The following is a 15,276-nucleotide window of genomic DNA, read 5'->3' as shown; positions in this document are numbered from 1 at the left end:
ATGCTGCTACTCCCTTTCCGAACGCTCATTCCTTCTTTTTCTTCTTCTTCGTCTTCTTTTTCCAGTTCAAACTTCCGACCGGCACCGCTTCGTTGTTCCAACGATCGCCAGGCGCTCTTTAACCGCATTGCTCCTGTCTATGATAACGTGCGCCCCCCTCTTTTCAACCACTACAACCTCTTTCATAACTAGTTAACTAACTAACCAACTTACTTTCTTTCTTTCTGCAGCTGAATGATTTGCTGAGCTTGGGTCAGCATCGAATTTGGAAGCGCATGACTGTTTCCTGGGCTGGGTACCCGTTTTTTCTTCCTTTCATTGCTCTTTTACTTCAAAGTTTCTTTTTTTCATGATTGATTTCTTCTAGAAGGTTAAGTTGTCGTTTTTGCCAAATTGGTACACTCTAGCACTGAAGAACCTCAGCTTATATGCGCTTTACACTCTAAACTTTCGGAATAAAGGGTGCAAAAAATGCATACTTTTATTCAAAATTTAGTCTTCTAATAAAGGGTAGCTTTGTTCGGTTAAGTCAAACACATCATGTGAAGGTCATTTTAGAAGAAAATTGAAAAAGAAACCTTTTTTGCAGCTTTGACAATTTTAGGGGTTTGAAAGTTTAGTTTGTCATCCCAGTGGTAAGGAGAGTTAGCACAAGTCCTAAAGGATCGGAATTTGTACCAAAAGGTTGAAGGTTTGAGTCCTCTTTATTGCTGTGAGGCTACCTTTGGTAGGCTATATGTAAGAGCCTCCATAAGTTCCCATTGAATGCGGAAATGCCCTGGCTTTTGTGGCTTGAACAAGTGCCAAATCCACCTAAAATTTCGTTAAATTGTGAGCCTGGGTTGAACAAGTATATAATATATATACTCAGATGAAAAAGGGAAGGTTAGACATAACAAGATTCTGTTTCTGAAATTCATGTTTGTGTGAGTTTGGTACAGAGCTAAAGCGGGAGACCATGTGTTGGATATTTGCTGCGGAAGTGGCGATTTGTCCTTTCTCTTGTCCCAGAAAGTGGGGTCTGACGGAAAGGTTTCATTTTTCATTTCATTTTATTTTGGATTTTCTAGTTATGTTAGTAAAATTTTGATAATAGGAATCTTCTCGTGTCTTGAGCAAAAATGCTATGTGCATACCAAAACTCAGCTACCATGTATTTGTGTATAAATACATGTGTTGTTTAACTTATTTTTAATGTGTATTTTAAATGGATGGCTGATTTTTTGTGTACACCTAGCATGGTTGGGTCTTGAGCATGTGAATTTGGATCCAATAATATCAAGTAGGAGGTATTTTAATAGGAATAAGCATTTAGTTTATTATTTAAAGAAAGTATGGTTGTGTTGAATGTTTTCTTTTGGGGCTGTAGGTGACTGGTCTTGATTTCTCCAAGGAACAACTATTGATTGCCTCATCTAAACAGCACTCGAAGAACTGCTTCTCAAATATTGAGTGAGCATGGGTAATTTTAGCAGTGTGCAATCTGAAATAAATTTAAATAAATAGATAACATTTGTCTAATGAATCTTTAACAATTTTTAAGAGGGCGTTCCTGTGTGTTTGAGTTTTTTATTGTTGAGTGATTGATGATAAAAAAGAACAAAGAGTAAATAATCGCCATTGTTGTCTTACCATAGGTGGATTGAAGGTGATGCTCTAGATTTGCCGTTTTCTAATGGTTCGTTTGATGCTATAACAATGGGCTATGGTCTTAGAAACGTAGTTGATAGGCCTAAAGCTATGCAGGAAATTTTAAGAGTCCTAAAAGCCGGTAGCTTTTTCTTATCTTAATTACATTAATATGATTATTGGTGTTTATATGCAACTTTGACACCTCCAATATTTCCATTTGCTATGCAGGCTCTAGAGTGGCTATCCTCGACTTCAATAAAAGTGAAGAGTTGCTGACTTCTACGATTACGGTATGTCTCTTTCTCGCCGTTTTGTCTGAGTTACGTAATATTATGCCTGGTGGTTCTATTTCATTGTGTAGAAATCTTATCATTCATATCAATTTGGCTTAGTTAAGGATGTAAAAGTGAAAAGGAAGCATATTCTGTTGAGCAATGTCTACTTCTGTTCACCACCACTTCCTAGGAACACATATATTTGTCATTGAATAATTGCAGATAAAAGTATATGGTCTTTTTTTGTACATGAATATCGATCGATCACTATTTATTTCTGCAGATTTGATTCACTCACTTTAATCTTCATGATTTTCTTTCACCGGCTAAAGGTTTGACTCCCATGTTTCCTCGTCTAATAGGAATGGATGATTGACAATGTTGTTGTTCCAGTGGCATCTGCTTATGGCCTTTCAGAGGACTACAAATATCTTAAGACTTCAATAAGAGGATTTTTAACAGGTTTGGTTTCAGTTTCTTTTATAAGAACAAACATTTTGATCCAGTTTTTGTTCTAGTCCAATATGCTTTTTTAACAGGTTCGACTTCAATTCCAGGCTATAAGAAGAAACTCTATGATTGTTATAATCCAATATGCTTAATTATGTTTATCAGAAAATTATTTAATATGGGCAGTAACAACAATAAGTTGTGTCCTTTTACCTATCTTCTCCAAACTTGCCATGGATCAACATACTTAATTCCGTTTTTACGTGTTTTTTTTTTGCTGCTCTGGAGTAAGAGGACTATAGTTTACATACTTTGAGCAAGTGAGATTCTTGTAATTCAGAAGCGTGTTTAGTATTAGGAAGCAAAGAAAAGGGAATAAAAAGATAAATACTTATGTCCATTGGTGATAGAGCTTTGTCATGTTGATTACCTAACTTAAGAATTCATCACTTGGTGCAGGGAAGGAATTGGAGAAACTTGCTTTAGAAGTTGGATTTTCTAGTGCTCGACATTATGAGCTCAGTGGAGGCTTGATGGGGTGCTTGGTAGCTATGCGTTAGCTGAAATATATGAAATAGAACAACCGCCTCCTTTTGAACTGCTCAGCTTGTAAAATCATATAGTATACAATTGCTTCTAAGAAAAGTAACTATAGTTCTTGCCTTCTATTTTGATGCCTCATGATAGCTGATGGAGGCTTGTACTTATTTTATTTGCAATTGTTAACATTACTAGGCAACACACTAGTCAAGTTTTCTTATTCTTCATATCCTGTCTCAAATAGTGGTCCTTAAATTATAAACTATTGTATACTATTGGACTTTACCTTCAGGCCCAAACTCCAAACTCCGTTAATTCTAAATAAGCCTCAGAACACTTTCTATACTAAGTTACAAGGGATTTTAGGGTGATATCTAGCCTAAATTTTCTCCTTATAATAGCTATATATTCTACATATGGTAATATAATAATTTACGAGTAAAGTGACAAATAAGTTCCTAAAGGAAAAAAAAAAGTACCAATTTGGTCCCTCACAATAGTAAACAATGGATACGTTATATCCTTTTATCAATTTATCACGTAAAACTTAACCGTGGTATTTATATGTACTGTTAATTATTATGACGTGTTTATTTATGAAAGATTGTTATGTAAATAATTTTTGGAGTGAAATTTTTACATAATTTTTGGAGTAAAATTTTACCTATTTTAGTAGGATTCGTTATAAATATAGAGCAGTTAATAATGATTATATAGAAACTCAAAAGCTAAAGAAATACATGGGCAATTCCGTTTCGTTTCGCACTATCCATTGGTGGAAGGAGATATATCCACTGTTTATTATCTTGAAGGACCTAATTGATACTTTTTTTCTTCAAGAACTAATTATTTCTAGGTCAAAATTTTCGAGAATCTAATGGTCACTTTACTCTAATATTTACACATAGTAGATAATTGTTATACACATAAATGTAGCTTTCATATGGAAACATCATGCACTATACATGCATTCTTCAATGCATGAATGTCTCATTTGACATATTCAGTGCTGGTAAAGTAATTATTAATTATGGGCTGTTACATATGTGATTGATCCAAATTTCTATAATGCATGTTAATCATAGGTATATACAGTATATACTGTCTTCTTGCCAAAACACCCATTGGAAATTTGGCTTTACAGGTTCCCATATCCAAAGCATGCATTTAAATTCACAGGTCTAAGCCAGATCATGCCATTCAAAAGTGAAGAAGATAGACATGCTGTATGGAGTGTGTTTCTCTGCATCTTCATGGTCACCTCGGATAAAACGAGCTATGCGACATGGTAGCAATTGATGTTGGTACATTGAGAGGGGAAGATGGGTCGCTACTCATGTCGTGCAGTTCCATGGTACTCTCATCTAGGAAGGGTGGATTATAGGGAGCAGCAAGGTGCTCCTCCTTCTTTGTTAACATATGTAGTGCCTTTGACATAGTTGGTCTCAGTGTAGGGTTCTCTTGGATGCATAGAAGACCTATATGAACCACTCTTAAAACCTCATTCTTAGTATTGCTGCTGTTGTGGTTATGCAACTGAAGATTTGGATCAAATAATTGTGCTGCAGTCCCCATCTGGAAATGCTTCCATACCTGATGTTGCAAAATGACAAGATAAAAGTAAGAACAGTTAGAAAAGTATTAATAATGTACATTTGAAATGAAATTAAGACAACTCTCACAATTGTAACTAGGTTGTCTGAATATTCTGTTGTTTTGCCTCTGTTGTTCTGTCTCCCGGTAACTGTCTCTAACAGTAACACTCCAAAACTATATACATCGGCCTTTTCTGTTAACTGACCATGAGCCAAGTACTCTGGAGCCATATAGCCCCTACAGGTCCATGTGAAAACAAGAGCATACTAATTCAGACATCATAGACACAAGTTTTCTGTAATGGAACTTGGCTCTTAGTCTAATCTGTGTGGTTTTTAATTAGTTCCACGATATTGTATTATTATCGTTGATACTTACAAAGTTCCTGCTATAGCTGTACTTATGTGGCTCTTGTCTTCTTGCAAGGATCTAGCCAAACCAAAATCTGCAATTTTTGCACGAAGCTTTGCATCCAATAGGATGTTGCTGGCTTTTATATCTCTGTGAATTATCCTGATTTCAGAGTTCTCATGCAGGTAAACTAGTCCTTCAGCTGTCCCAACAATAATTTCATATCTCTTCTCCCATTTCAGTTCCCTTCCCTTATTTCTGTCTATAAATGTATGAATTTAGATGTATTATGTTTAGTTCACATTGTGGTAAGATGCCATAGCCAATAACTTTAACTTTAACAAGAATTGCTATCTAGATTACAGGCAATGAAATGGTTTCTTTTTCTCTTTTTATATCTGAGAAGAGAAAACCAACTATATGAGTTTGTCAATTACCAAAAATGAAGCAGTCAAGACTTCTGTTGGGAAGAAATTCATATACAAGCAAGCTTTCAGGTCTTGAACAGCTGCAGCCTAACAGTCTAACTAGATTCTTGTGTTCGATTCGGCTAATTATGTTAACTTCATTGTAGAAATCCAAAGCTCTATGTCTGTTGTTGAAATATAACCGCTTGACGGCAATCTGTCTTCCATCAGGTAGAACTCCCTGCAATAGCAAGTTGTAAGAGTGCCTTTCATATGTCAAAATCGTTGGGATAAGGTACACAAATGAGAGAACTACCTTATAAACTGTTCCGAATCCTCCTTGGCCTAACTTGTTAGCATCATCAAAGGATCCAGTCGCCTTTTCCAGTGTAGAGTACTTGAAATTCAAGCCACTGCAGTGAAGGGACTTTGCTAGTTTTTTCACATCATATGAACCTTGAAGCCAGAACAATGATCGAGATGAGTAAGCATTCTTAAACATAATTGTCTCCTAATATATTATTGTACCTCAATTTGTTAACAGGGCAACATGAGGATCACTAAAAGGACAAGGGCTATGATATACGGAGAAATGCAAACACTATAACGTTTCGGATATTCGCAGAAGTCATCATTCTCATAAGCAAGTACAGTAAGGTACTAATAAGTCACTTACCTCTTCTTTTGTTTTGAATGTATCTGTGTTTCCAGATATAAATCCCAATAACAATTCCAACCACCAGAACAACCACTGAACTGACTATTGGAACAACTAGCACTGCTACGTTCACTGCACAAGATACAACAGTAAAAAGTATTCAAATTTTCTTCAATCTGGAAGCTGGATCCTTAATTGGAACTACAATTCAATTACCTTTTGAACTCCCATTTTCTTGTTCCTTGTTGAGAAAATCTGTGTCTGAGTACCTCATGAAGCAACCGGTGTTAAGTGCTCGCCCTTCCGACCAAGGCAAGCATCCGAATATAGAAGAAGATGCGTTCTCAAGACATGCTTTGCAGGATCTTGGGTCCAAATTCCTCCAACAATCAGCCAGAACATAAGCGGACGCATTAATTGTTCCTGACACAGAAACCTTAACTCTAGCATAGCCAAGGTTGTTTGGTGCATCTTGAACTGCTGTTGAAATTGCTTGCTTTGCTGCTGCTTGAAAACTCGAGTTCTTCCTAGTTGTGTTCCCACATATAGCCTTGTCTCCTGCTCCTGAATACTGATTAAAGAAACTATAGTTCTGAACCCTCATGAAGCAACCATCAAGGTAAATTCGACCACCGTTATAAGGGAAGCATCCAGCAAGAACCGTGCGTGCCTCAGCGTTACACAATGCGCAATCGAGTAAGGAAAGATCGCCATAGCACTGAAACAGGCCATAGTTAGTGTCTGGTCCTGTGCCTGCAACTGCTGTTGCAAAGATGTTAGTGCTAATCTGTTGAGTGATATTGTCCATGGCTGTAACGAAATTCGGAACAAAGGTGGTGTTGTTGTGCTCAAATTGATTGCCACATGTAATTTGGATCGTTTTCGCCCTTGGTTCTGCTATTGAACTCTCTGATAGTAACAGTGCTTCAATGATGAGGTAAACAAAGCATTGAGAGGAGATGAAAGAGTCTGTTCTCTTCATTTTGTATGCAACTATGCTAAGAGCTAAAATGGTGACAACATTATTCAACCAAAGAAGAATCAGAAAACAAAGAAAGAAGAGTGACCATTAAGGTAACTCAACAACGTTTGAAGTGAGAATTGAATTGTGAAGTTGCCATGTGAGATGTGAGCTGGATTATGCGGTAGTGAGTTTAGAAAGAAGCAACTTCAGAGTGGAAAATTTTCTATGCAAATACGCGGTAATACAATGGAAATTTGTGTTCGTGGGTCCCAACTAAGTGGGCCCACAAGTTAAAAACAAATTAAAATAAAAAAGATAGGAAAAGTCTACGGGTCAGCAGATTCATTAAAATCTGGCCAGCACTTAGCCAGCAAAAAAAAATGAGTGATTCTTTATCATTAGATGAAATCTCACACCATTAAATACACTATTGATAGTTAAGTAATGACTATAACTCACAAAATCTGCTAGTCCCTAACACTCCTCAAAAAGATAAAGAAAGAAGTGGCAAAAGCCACGGGGAGAGAGAGAAGTTTCTTTTAGTTTTGAAAGAAAGCAAAAGAAGGCAGAGCGCTTTGACGGGAGTCGAACAAAAATTGGGAGAAAAAGGCATGTTATTTTTTATTGGATTAAATTGGTAAATTTATTTTATTTTTTATGAAATTAGTATGTTATTTTTAGTGTAAAAATGAACATTAGCATATAATTTGTTAGTTGTATTGTCTTTTTTTTTTTTTACTGATTTGAGATATTTATTTTTGTGGAGAATTTATGTTGATTCTATCAGTTTTGATAATGTATTTTATTGATTGTTGAGATGCCTTAGTACTATTAGAAAGACTGTTTATGTACCAATTATTTTAATATTGGAAGATTTTACTAGATTAGGTCTCGTGGATTTTTTGATCCCTTTTTTGGGGGTTTTTCTACGCTAAAAATTCTGATATTTGATTATTTAATTTTTGCCATTATATTTGCTGCTTGGAGTATCTTTGGTATTGTCTATTTAATCATACAAGTTGTGAAAAAATTATTTTTTAGTACTTTCGCTGTTAGACAAGTTCTTATTGAACTTCAATTTTTCCAACAAAATGGTATCTAGAGCTTTGGTTGTTTATTTTTGTGCTTGTGAAAAAAATTATTTTTTTAGTGCTTCTGCTGTTAGACAGGTTCTTATTGAACCTCAATTTTTTCAACAAAGTGGTATATAGAGCCTTGGTTGTTTATTTCTGTGCCTAATTAAATGGAGAAAAATACTCATGGACCAAATATGGTCAAATTAAATTTTCAAAATTATTCGATCTGAAAGACCCTCATGGAAGATATATATGTTGTATAGCAAGGACTTGTATGATCATGTGGAGGGGGATAAATCCAAAGGTAGCAAATCTGATACTGACGAAAGAAATTGAAGGAGTTATATGAGAGAAAGAATGTGCAAAACAAAGCATTTTTTTATTAGGAAACTTGTTAATATAAAGTATATTGAAGGTAAATCAATGTCGATTGTCGGAGCACTTGAGCATTTTTCAGGAGACAGTGAACCAACTGACAAATAATGAAATTACTTTGAATGATGAGTTGCAAGTCTTGTTGTTGTTGAACTCTTTGTTTGATAGTTGGAAAGTTTTGGTTGTGACACTAACTAATTCAGCTCAAATGGAAAGTTGACGTTAGCAATGGTTAAAGAGAACATGTTGAATGAAGAAGGCAGAAGAAGAGAGCGAGGTTTGATTAATGCCTCCTCCCGGACAGAAGCACTTGTTTCAGAGTCACGAAGGAGAAGTCAAAGTAGAAAACATTACAGTTCTGACAAGTCAGAGAGTCGAAGCAAGTCAAGAGAAAAGTACAAGTCAAGAAAGGAGTTTATTTATCACTATTGTAGCAAGTTGGGGCATATCAAGAGATATTGTAGGTTCTTGAAAAGAGAACAATCAAGGGAAAGAAATGAAGACAAAGGTAAAGATAGTGATAAAGAAACTACTACTATTGTTTATGAAGATGTTCTTATCACATATTATAAAAATTATGTGAATTTTGTCTGTGATGATTCCACTTAAATTATGGACTCTGGTACCTCATGTCATGTCATTCTGAGGCGTGAATTTTTCACTTCCTATACTGTTGAAAATTTTGACAAGATCAAATTGGGAGATAAAGGAGTGTGTGATATCATTGGTATGGGTGATATATGGCTTGAAACCAACATGGGATACAAGTTGCAGATGAAGAATGTTAGGCATGAGCCAAATATGCGGTTCAATCTTATTTTAGTGAGGACATTGGATCAAGAGGGGTATTGCACTTCCTTTGGTAGTGAAAAATGCAAGATTACCAAAGGGGATCTCATTGTTGCTGAAAAAGAGGTGAATGTAGCTGATGATTCCTCTTCTGATTTGTGGCATATACGTCTTGGTCACTTGAGCGAGAAATGACTAAACGTCTTAGCCAAGAAGCACTCATTTTTTCGTGAAAGGTACAACTTTAAATACTTATACTCATTCTTTTGTTTGAAAGCATGCTAGAGTATCAATTTATAATTTTGGAGCTCATAGGAGATCACATGTTCCAGATTTAGTTCACACTGATGTTTGCACTATAGATGCTAAGACACTAGGCGATGCATCATATTTTGTTACGTTTATTGATGATTATTCTCAAAAAGTGTGGGCTTTTGTTTTAAAATCTAAAGACCAAGTGTTCGATATCTTCAAACACTTTCATGCAAGTGTTGAAAGAGAAACATGAAGGAAATTGAAATATGTTCGAGCAGATAATAGTGGTGAATACAGGGGTCCGTTTGAAGAGTATTGTAAAGGACAGAGGATTAAGTTTGAAAAGACGGTTCCTAAAACTCCTCAACATAATGGAGTTGCAGAGAGAATGAATCGCACTATCAATGATAAAGTCAGGTGTATGCTCTCTTGGTGCGGATTTTCTAACCACAAACTAACCGGCAAGTGCACCGGGTCGTACCAAGTAATACCTTAGGTGAGTGAGGGTCGATCCGACGAGGATTGATGGATCAAGCAACAATAATTGATTGATAGACTTAGTCAGGCAAATAGAAAGTAATGTTTGGGCAATATAAATGACATTAAACAATATAAAGAATATTGAAGGAAGGCAAGTAAATGAGTTGGGAAGAAAATATGGAGAAAACAGTTAAGGTTTCAGAGTTATCTATTTTTCCGGATTAACTTTTCTTACTAACTATTTTAATCATGTAGGATTTAATTTATAGCAAACTATATGTGACTAGACCCTAATTCTTTAGACCTTTCTAGTCTCCTCTAAAATTCATTAACTGCCAATTCCTTGGTCAATTAATTCCAATTAGAAGCTGCATGATCAAATTTCAGTTTATATGCCACAAAAACTCTAATTACCCAAAAAAGTAAAAGGATTATATGTCACGTATCCCATTAAATCCAAATAATTAAAATTTAGGAGAATATATTTTCAAGCTGTTGTTCAAGTAAAGAGCTTTTCCAAGTTATACAAGAACTTAAATAGAAAGAGGGTCATACTTCCGTTCCACCCAAATTCAAAAGATAAAGAGCAAAAATAATTCTTAAATTATAAATCCATACATGAATTAAAATAGAAAAAGCAATAAAATTAATCCATACAAATAGATAGAGCTCCTAACCTTAACAGTGGAGGTTTAGTTGCTCATGGTTCAGAGTAGAAAACTAGGATTGTAAGTTGGAATGGAATAATATTGTGTTGGAACCCCCTGTTGGAATCCCTTTTATATCCAATCCTAATAATTTAAAATCTATTATCTAAAACTAAAATCATATCTTTTTCTAAAAATAATATTTGAATTTAAATTTAAATTAATTAACAAGTCTTCAGTTGATGGGTGGGGACCACTTGTTTAGTCCATTCTGTAGCTTCTAATCTGTATTTTCTGGACTGAAAACTGGGTCAAAACAGCCCAGAAATCGCCCCCAGCGTTTTTCTGCGTTTTCTGCACGTGGCGCATGTCACGCGTACGCGTCGATGGTCTTTTTTGTGAGTCACGCGGACGCGTCGGTCACGCGCACGCGTCGCTGTGCAAATCTTCAAATCACGCGTACGCGTCAGTCACGCGCACGCTGACGTTAGGATTTTTGCCAGTAAAGAATTTCATAAAAACAGTCGCGTTGTAGATATAGTCTCTAAACCGACAGAAATCCCTTCGTACAAATGTTTTGGTTGTCACAAGTAACAAACCCCTTTTAAAATTGATAACCGAGTATTTAAACCTCGGGTCGTCTTCTCAAGGAATTGCAGGGAGGTATGTTCTTATTATTGGTTATGAGTTTGTAAATTGGGGTTTTGGATCAAGGTAAAAAGTTAGTTAAGTAACAAGTAAAATAAAATAATAATAATAAAATCTCTTGGCAAGATATGAAAACTGGAAGTCCTATCCTACTTACCCTTATCAATTGTAATGAAAATTGGATTTTTCTCCCACTTTGTTAACCTCTAACTATGAAGGTAAGTTAAGTGGATGAATTAATTCTGATTCCTTAAGTCCTAGTATTTCCTTGGGAAAAGTCAGAGTTAGTGGAACTCGAATTAATTCTTGAAGAATTCCAATTTTCAATTAACAATGAGTTTGATAACTCAAGAGTCTCCAATGACTCAACCAAAGCCAAAAGGGAAAAATCTAAATTATTTATATAAATAAAAGAAAGCAATCATAAATCTGAAATACCTCAATTACCTCTAATAAAGATATCAAATGTAACATGGAAGAGTTCATAAATTAAATTAGAAAAATAAATAAAAATAAAGAACTTGGGATTGAGAGTCACTCCTAAAACTAAGAGAAGTCCTAAATCCTAATCCTAAGAGAGAGGAGAGAACCTCTCTCTCTAAAAACTACATCTACTCCTAAAATTGTAAATATGAGAGCCCTAATTATGAATGGATGCATTCCCCCACTTTATAGCCTCTAATCTGTGTTTTCTGGGCCGCAAACTGGGTCGGAAACAGCCCAGAATTCGCTGGTTGCGAATTCAAATGCGCTGATTTCTGTCACTGCGACGCGGCCGCATGGATCACGCGGTCACATCGCCTAGTGTCAGGGGAACTATAGAATATTATATATCAAATCGAAGCCCCGGATGTTAGCTTTCCAACTCAACTGGAACCGCGTCGTTTGGACCTCTTTAGCTAAAGTTATAGCTGTTTGAGTGCGAAGAGGTCAGGCTGGACAGCTTAGCAACTTCTTCATGTTCTTGTATTCCTTCCACTTTTGCATGCTTCCTTTCCATCCTCCAAGTCATTCCTGCCCTATAATATCTGAAAACACTTAACACACATATCAAGGCATCTAATGGTGATAAGAGAGGATTAATAATAAGCAAATATAAGATCAAAGAAGCATGTTTTCAATCAAAGCACATAATTAGGAAGGCAAATGTAAAACCATGCAAATAGTATGAATAAGTGGGTAAAGAGTAGATAAAAACCACTCAATTGAGTACAAGATAAACCATAAAATAGTGGTTTATCAACCTTCCCACACTTAAACACTAGCATGTCCTCATGCTAAACTCAAGAGAAACTATAAAGAAATGAAGAGGAATGGTAGAATGTATGAAATGCAACCTATCTTATATGAATGCAACTACATGCAAAATGTTCCTACCTACTTGGTTAAAAATAAATAAGTTCCCCCAAGACAAACTTAAAATCATATTTCACTAATTAAAATTATACCGTAAAAACAAGTAAACTTGTAAGAAGATAACTCATGAAAGCAGGGAACATAGAATTAAGCACTGAACCCTTACAGGAAGTGTATATGCAGTCTAATCTCTCAAGTGTATAGGGCAATGTTCTGAAAACCGGACCGGACCGGCCGGTTCAACCTGGTTAACCGGAAACCGGTTCCTTAACCAGTCCGGTCCACCTCTAAAACCGTCCTGCAAAAAACCGATAAAAAACCGGTCGAACCGGTGGTTAACCGGTGGACCGGGCTAACCGACCCGGTTTTTATAGGCGCCGGTTTTTCCTTCTGCTAGTAAAACGACGTCGTTTGTAAAAAAAAAAAAAAGATGAATAACGCGTAACTTGCAGGCTGCCACTCCCAAAATTGAAAATCCAAAGGCAAAATCCCTAAACCCTATTCTCCAAAACATTCGAAGAACATTGCTGAAGACTGAAGAGTGAAGAAACCTCCATTGCCACTCCCAACCATCAGCTCCACTCCCAATCTATTCTCCACTCTCCGAAATTGAAGCAGCTTCTGCATACAACGGATCTTAGGGCGCCGTGAAGAACACCCGACGTTCGGCCACGTTCGCGCACCGTCGCCAACGCTCGCGCACCGTCGCGCACCTGGGTTTATGGTTTTCTCCGTTTCTGGCTTCTGGGTTTCTCCGTTTTTGGCTTCTGGGTTTCTGAGTTTCTCCGTTTCTGGCTTCTTGGTTTCTGGGTTTGTGGCTTCTGTTCGTGCTGTGTTGTTTTCTGGCTTTTCTTCGTTCTTCTCTTGAGGTAAGATCTGGGTTTCTGGTATCTGTTCAGTGTATGTATACTGTTTCAATTTTTTTTCTGGCTTCTGTTCTTCTATTTTTTTATATGATTAATCAAATGTGGAATGAATTTGTTGTATACTTGTATGTTGGATTTGGGAATAAAATTGATGCATGTTGAAATTGAAAATTATGTTCTGGTCTGTTCTTCAATTTTTATTTTTTTTAATCTTGTCAAGTCTGCTCTGTTTATTCCACATGAATTTGTTGTATACTTGTATGTTGGATTTGGGAATAAAATTGATGCATGTTGAAATTGAAAATTATGTTCTGCTCTGTTCTTTAATTTTTATTTTTTTTTAATCTTGTCAAGTCTGCTCTGTTTATTCCACATGAATTTGTTGTATACTTGTATGTTGGATTTGGGAATAAAATTGATGCATGTTGAAATTGAAAATTATGTTCTGAAGGCATGCAAAGAGCAAAAAAGGCATTCAAGACCATGTTCAGAAATCGGAAAGCTGCTTATACGCCATACACGAGTATCTTGAAAATGAGGTGGGATAAGCATTTGAAGCGTGATCTCCATGCGGCAGCGTACTTTTTAAATCCGGGCATTTTCTACAGTGAGGGTTTTGTTGAGAAGGCAAATGTTTTGAGATCTTTACTTGATTTGCTTGATGTTGAAACACTTTGTGATGACTCAGTTGCTGCAATGCAAGAGATACAGCTGTATCGAGATTGTAAAGAAAGTTTTGGGAGGGAAAGTGCTAAGAGAGCGGCATCAAGACTCAAACTTGGTAAGTTATTTGACTTATTTGTTATTTCGTATCCAAGTTCAGTTTAGTTTCAAAGTTTATTATGTTGGGTGATAATTGGTAAACATTAAAAAGTATTTGATTTTTATATCTATATAGGTGAATGGTGGAGGCTACATGGTGGGAGTGCTCCTAATTTGCAAAAAATGACAGTTCGTCTTCTTCATCAAACCTCTTCTTCATCTGGATGTGAGAGGAACTGGAGCCTTTTTGAACAAATCCATTCAAAGAGGAGGAACCGATTAGAGCATCAAAGGTTAAGTGACATTGTTTATGTCACCTATAACCTACGCCTTCAATCTAGGTTGCATCGAAAGAAGAGGAATTATGACCCAATTGACATTCAAAGCATTGACACAGTAGATTTTTGGGTAATGGCAGATGAGGATGATCCTGAATTTACTAATGGAGATGTTGAAGGCATTGAAAGTTTAATATACACTGATAATGCTATGCCTTCGTATCCTAATGGTGAGTGACATAGCAAACTTTGTTTCCTTCCATAAAGATACATGTCATTAACATTGATTTCTTATTGAGTTTTCTTTCTATTTTATTAGATGGTGGAGACATGGAAGTTGAAGTGGATATGCCTGATGTTATAATTGAATCCTCAAATACTTCTTTTGGTGATATTTCTGAAGATGCTGGCTTTGGCTTACCTGTTTATGATGGAGACATCGGAACACTTAATGATGATTATGACTTTTGATGAGTAGTGTCTTTGTTTAGTTGAAGTATTGTTTGTTGAACATTGTTTCTTTTGGTTGCAAAACATTGTGTTTGTTACTTTGTCATTTGTCATTTATGTGCGTTTTGAATATTGTCATTTGAAGTTGTTTATGGCCTTTTAATGATAAATTATGTATTGTTCATTTTGTGAAATTGTTAAATTTTGAATCTTATTAGTTTAAAATTATTGAATTTAACTTTTTAAAATTATGTATTTAATTTTTTATAATTTCGCTCTATATTTAATTAAACCGGTTCAACCACGGTTCAACCACGGTTGAACCATTGAACCATTAAACCAGTCACTTGACCGGTTCGATGACCGGTCCGGTTCTCGCAACCTTGGTATAGGGTTAATCACTCTACTCTTCTCTAGTCAT

At 35.9% G+C, this 15,276-nt stretch overlaps 3 protein-coding genes across 3 annotated transcripts; 2 read left to right on the top strand and 1 right to left on the bottom strand.

The window, feature by feature from the left end:
- LOC107643333 (2-phytyl-1,4-beta-naphthoquinone methyltransferase, chloroplastic) lies at window positions 7–3,174 on the top strand. The gene is made up of 8 exons (XM_016346941.2): window positions 7–147; window positions 231–295; window positions 942–1,032; window positions 1,370–1,452; window positions 1,638–1,771; window positions 1,861–1,922; window positions 2,270–2,369; window positions 2,817–3,174. Exons 2-8 carry the CDS (start codon window positions 276–278, stop codon window positions 2,915–2,917), a joined length of 591 nt encoding a protein of 196 aa, XP_016202427.1. The 5' UTR covers window positions 7–147; window positions 231–275; the 3' UTR covers window positions 2,918–3,174.
- Window positions 3,799–7,090, bottom strand: LOC107643332 (cysteine-rich receptor-like protein kinase 2). The gene is made up of 7 exons (XM_016346940.2): window positions 6,126–7,090; window positions 5,928–6,041; window positions 5,568–5,707; window positions 5,282–5,492; window positions 4,872–5,106; window positions 4,580–4,730; window positions 3,799–4,490 (listed from the first exon to the last, which is right to left on the bottom strand). The coding sequence occupies exons 1-7, from the start codon at window positions 6,889–6,891 to the stop codon at window positions 4,155–4,157; spliced, it is 1,953 nt and encodes a 650-aa protein (XP_016202426.1). The 5' UTR covers window positions 6,892–7,090; the 3' UTR covers window positions 3,799–4,154.
- Window positions 13,819–14,876, top strand: LOC107640372. The gene is made up of 3 exons (XM_016343897.1): window positions 13,819–14,146; window positions 14,264–14,635; window positions 14,725–14,876. The coding sequence occupies exons 1-3, from the start codon at window positions 13,819–13,821 to the stop codon at window positions 14,874–14,876; spliced, it is 852 nt and encodes a 283-aa protein (XP_016199383.1).

The sequence above is a fragment of the Arachis ipaensis genome, chromosome B05 (genome assembly GCF_000816755.2).
Source record: "Arachis ipaensis cultivar K30076 chromosome B05, Araip1.1, whole genome shotgun sequence".
Classification (NCBI taxonomy): Eukaryota; Viridiplantae; Streptophyta; class Magnoliopsida; order Fabales; family Fabaceae; genus Arachis; species Arachis ipaensis.
This window is presented reverse-complemented; position numbering and strand designations above follow the sequence as displayed.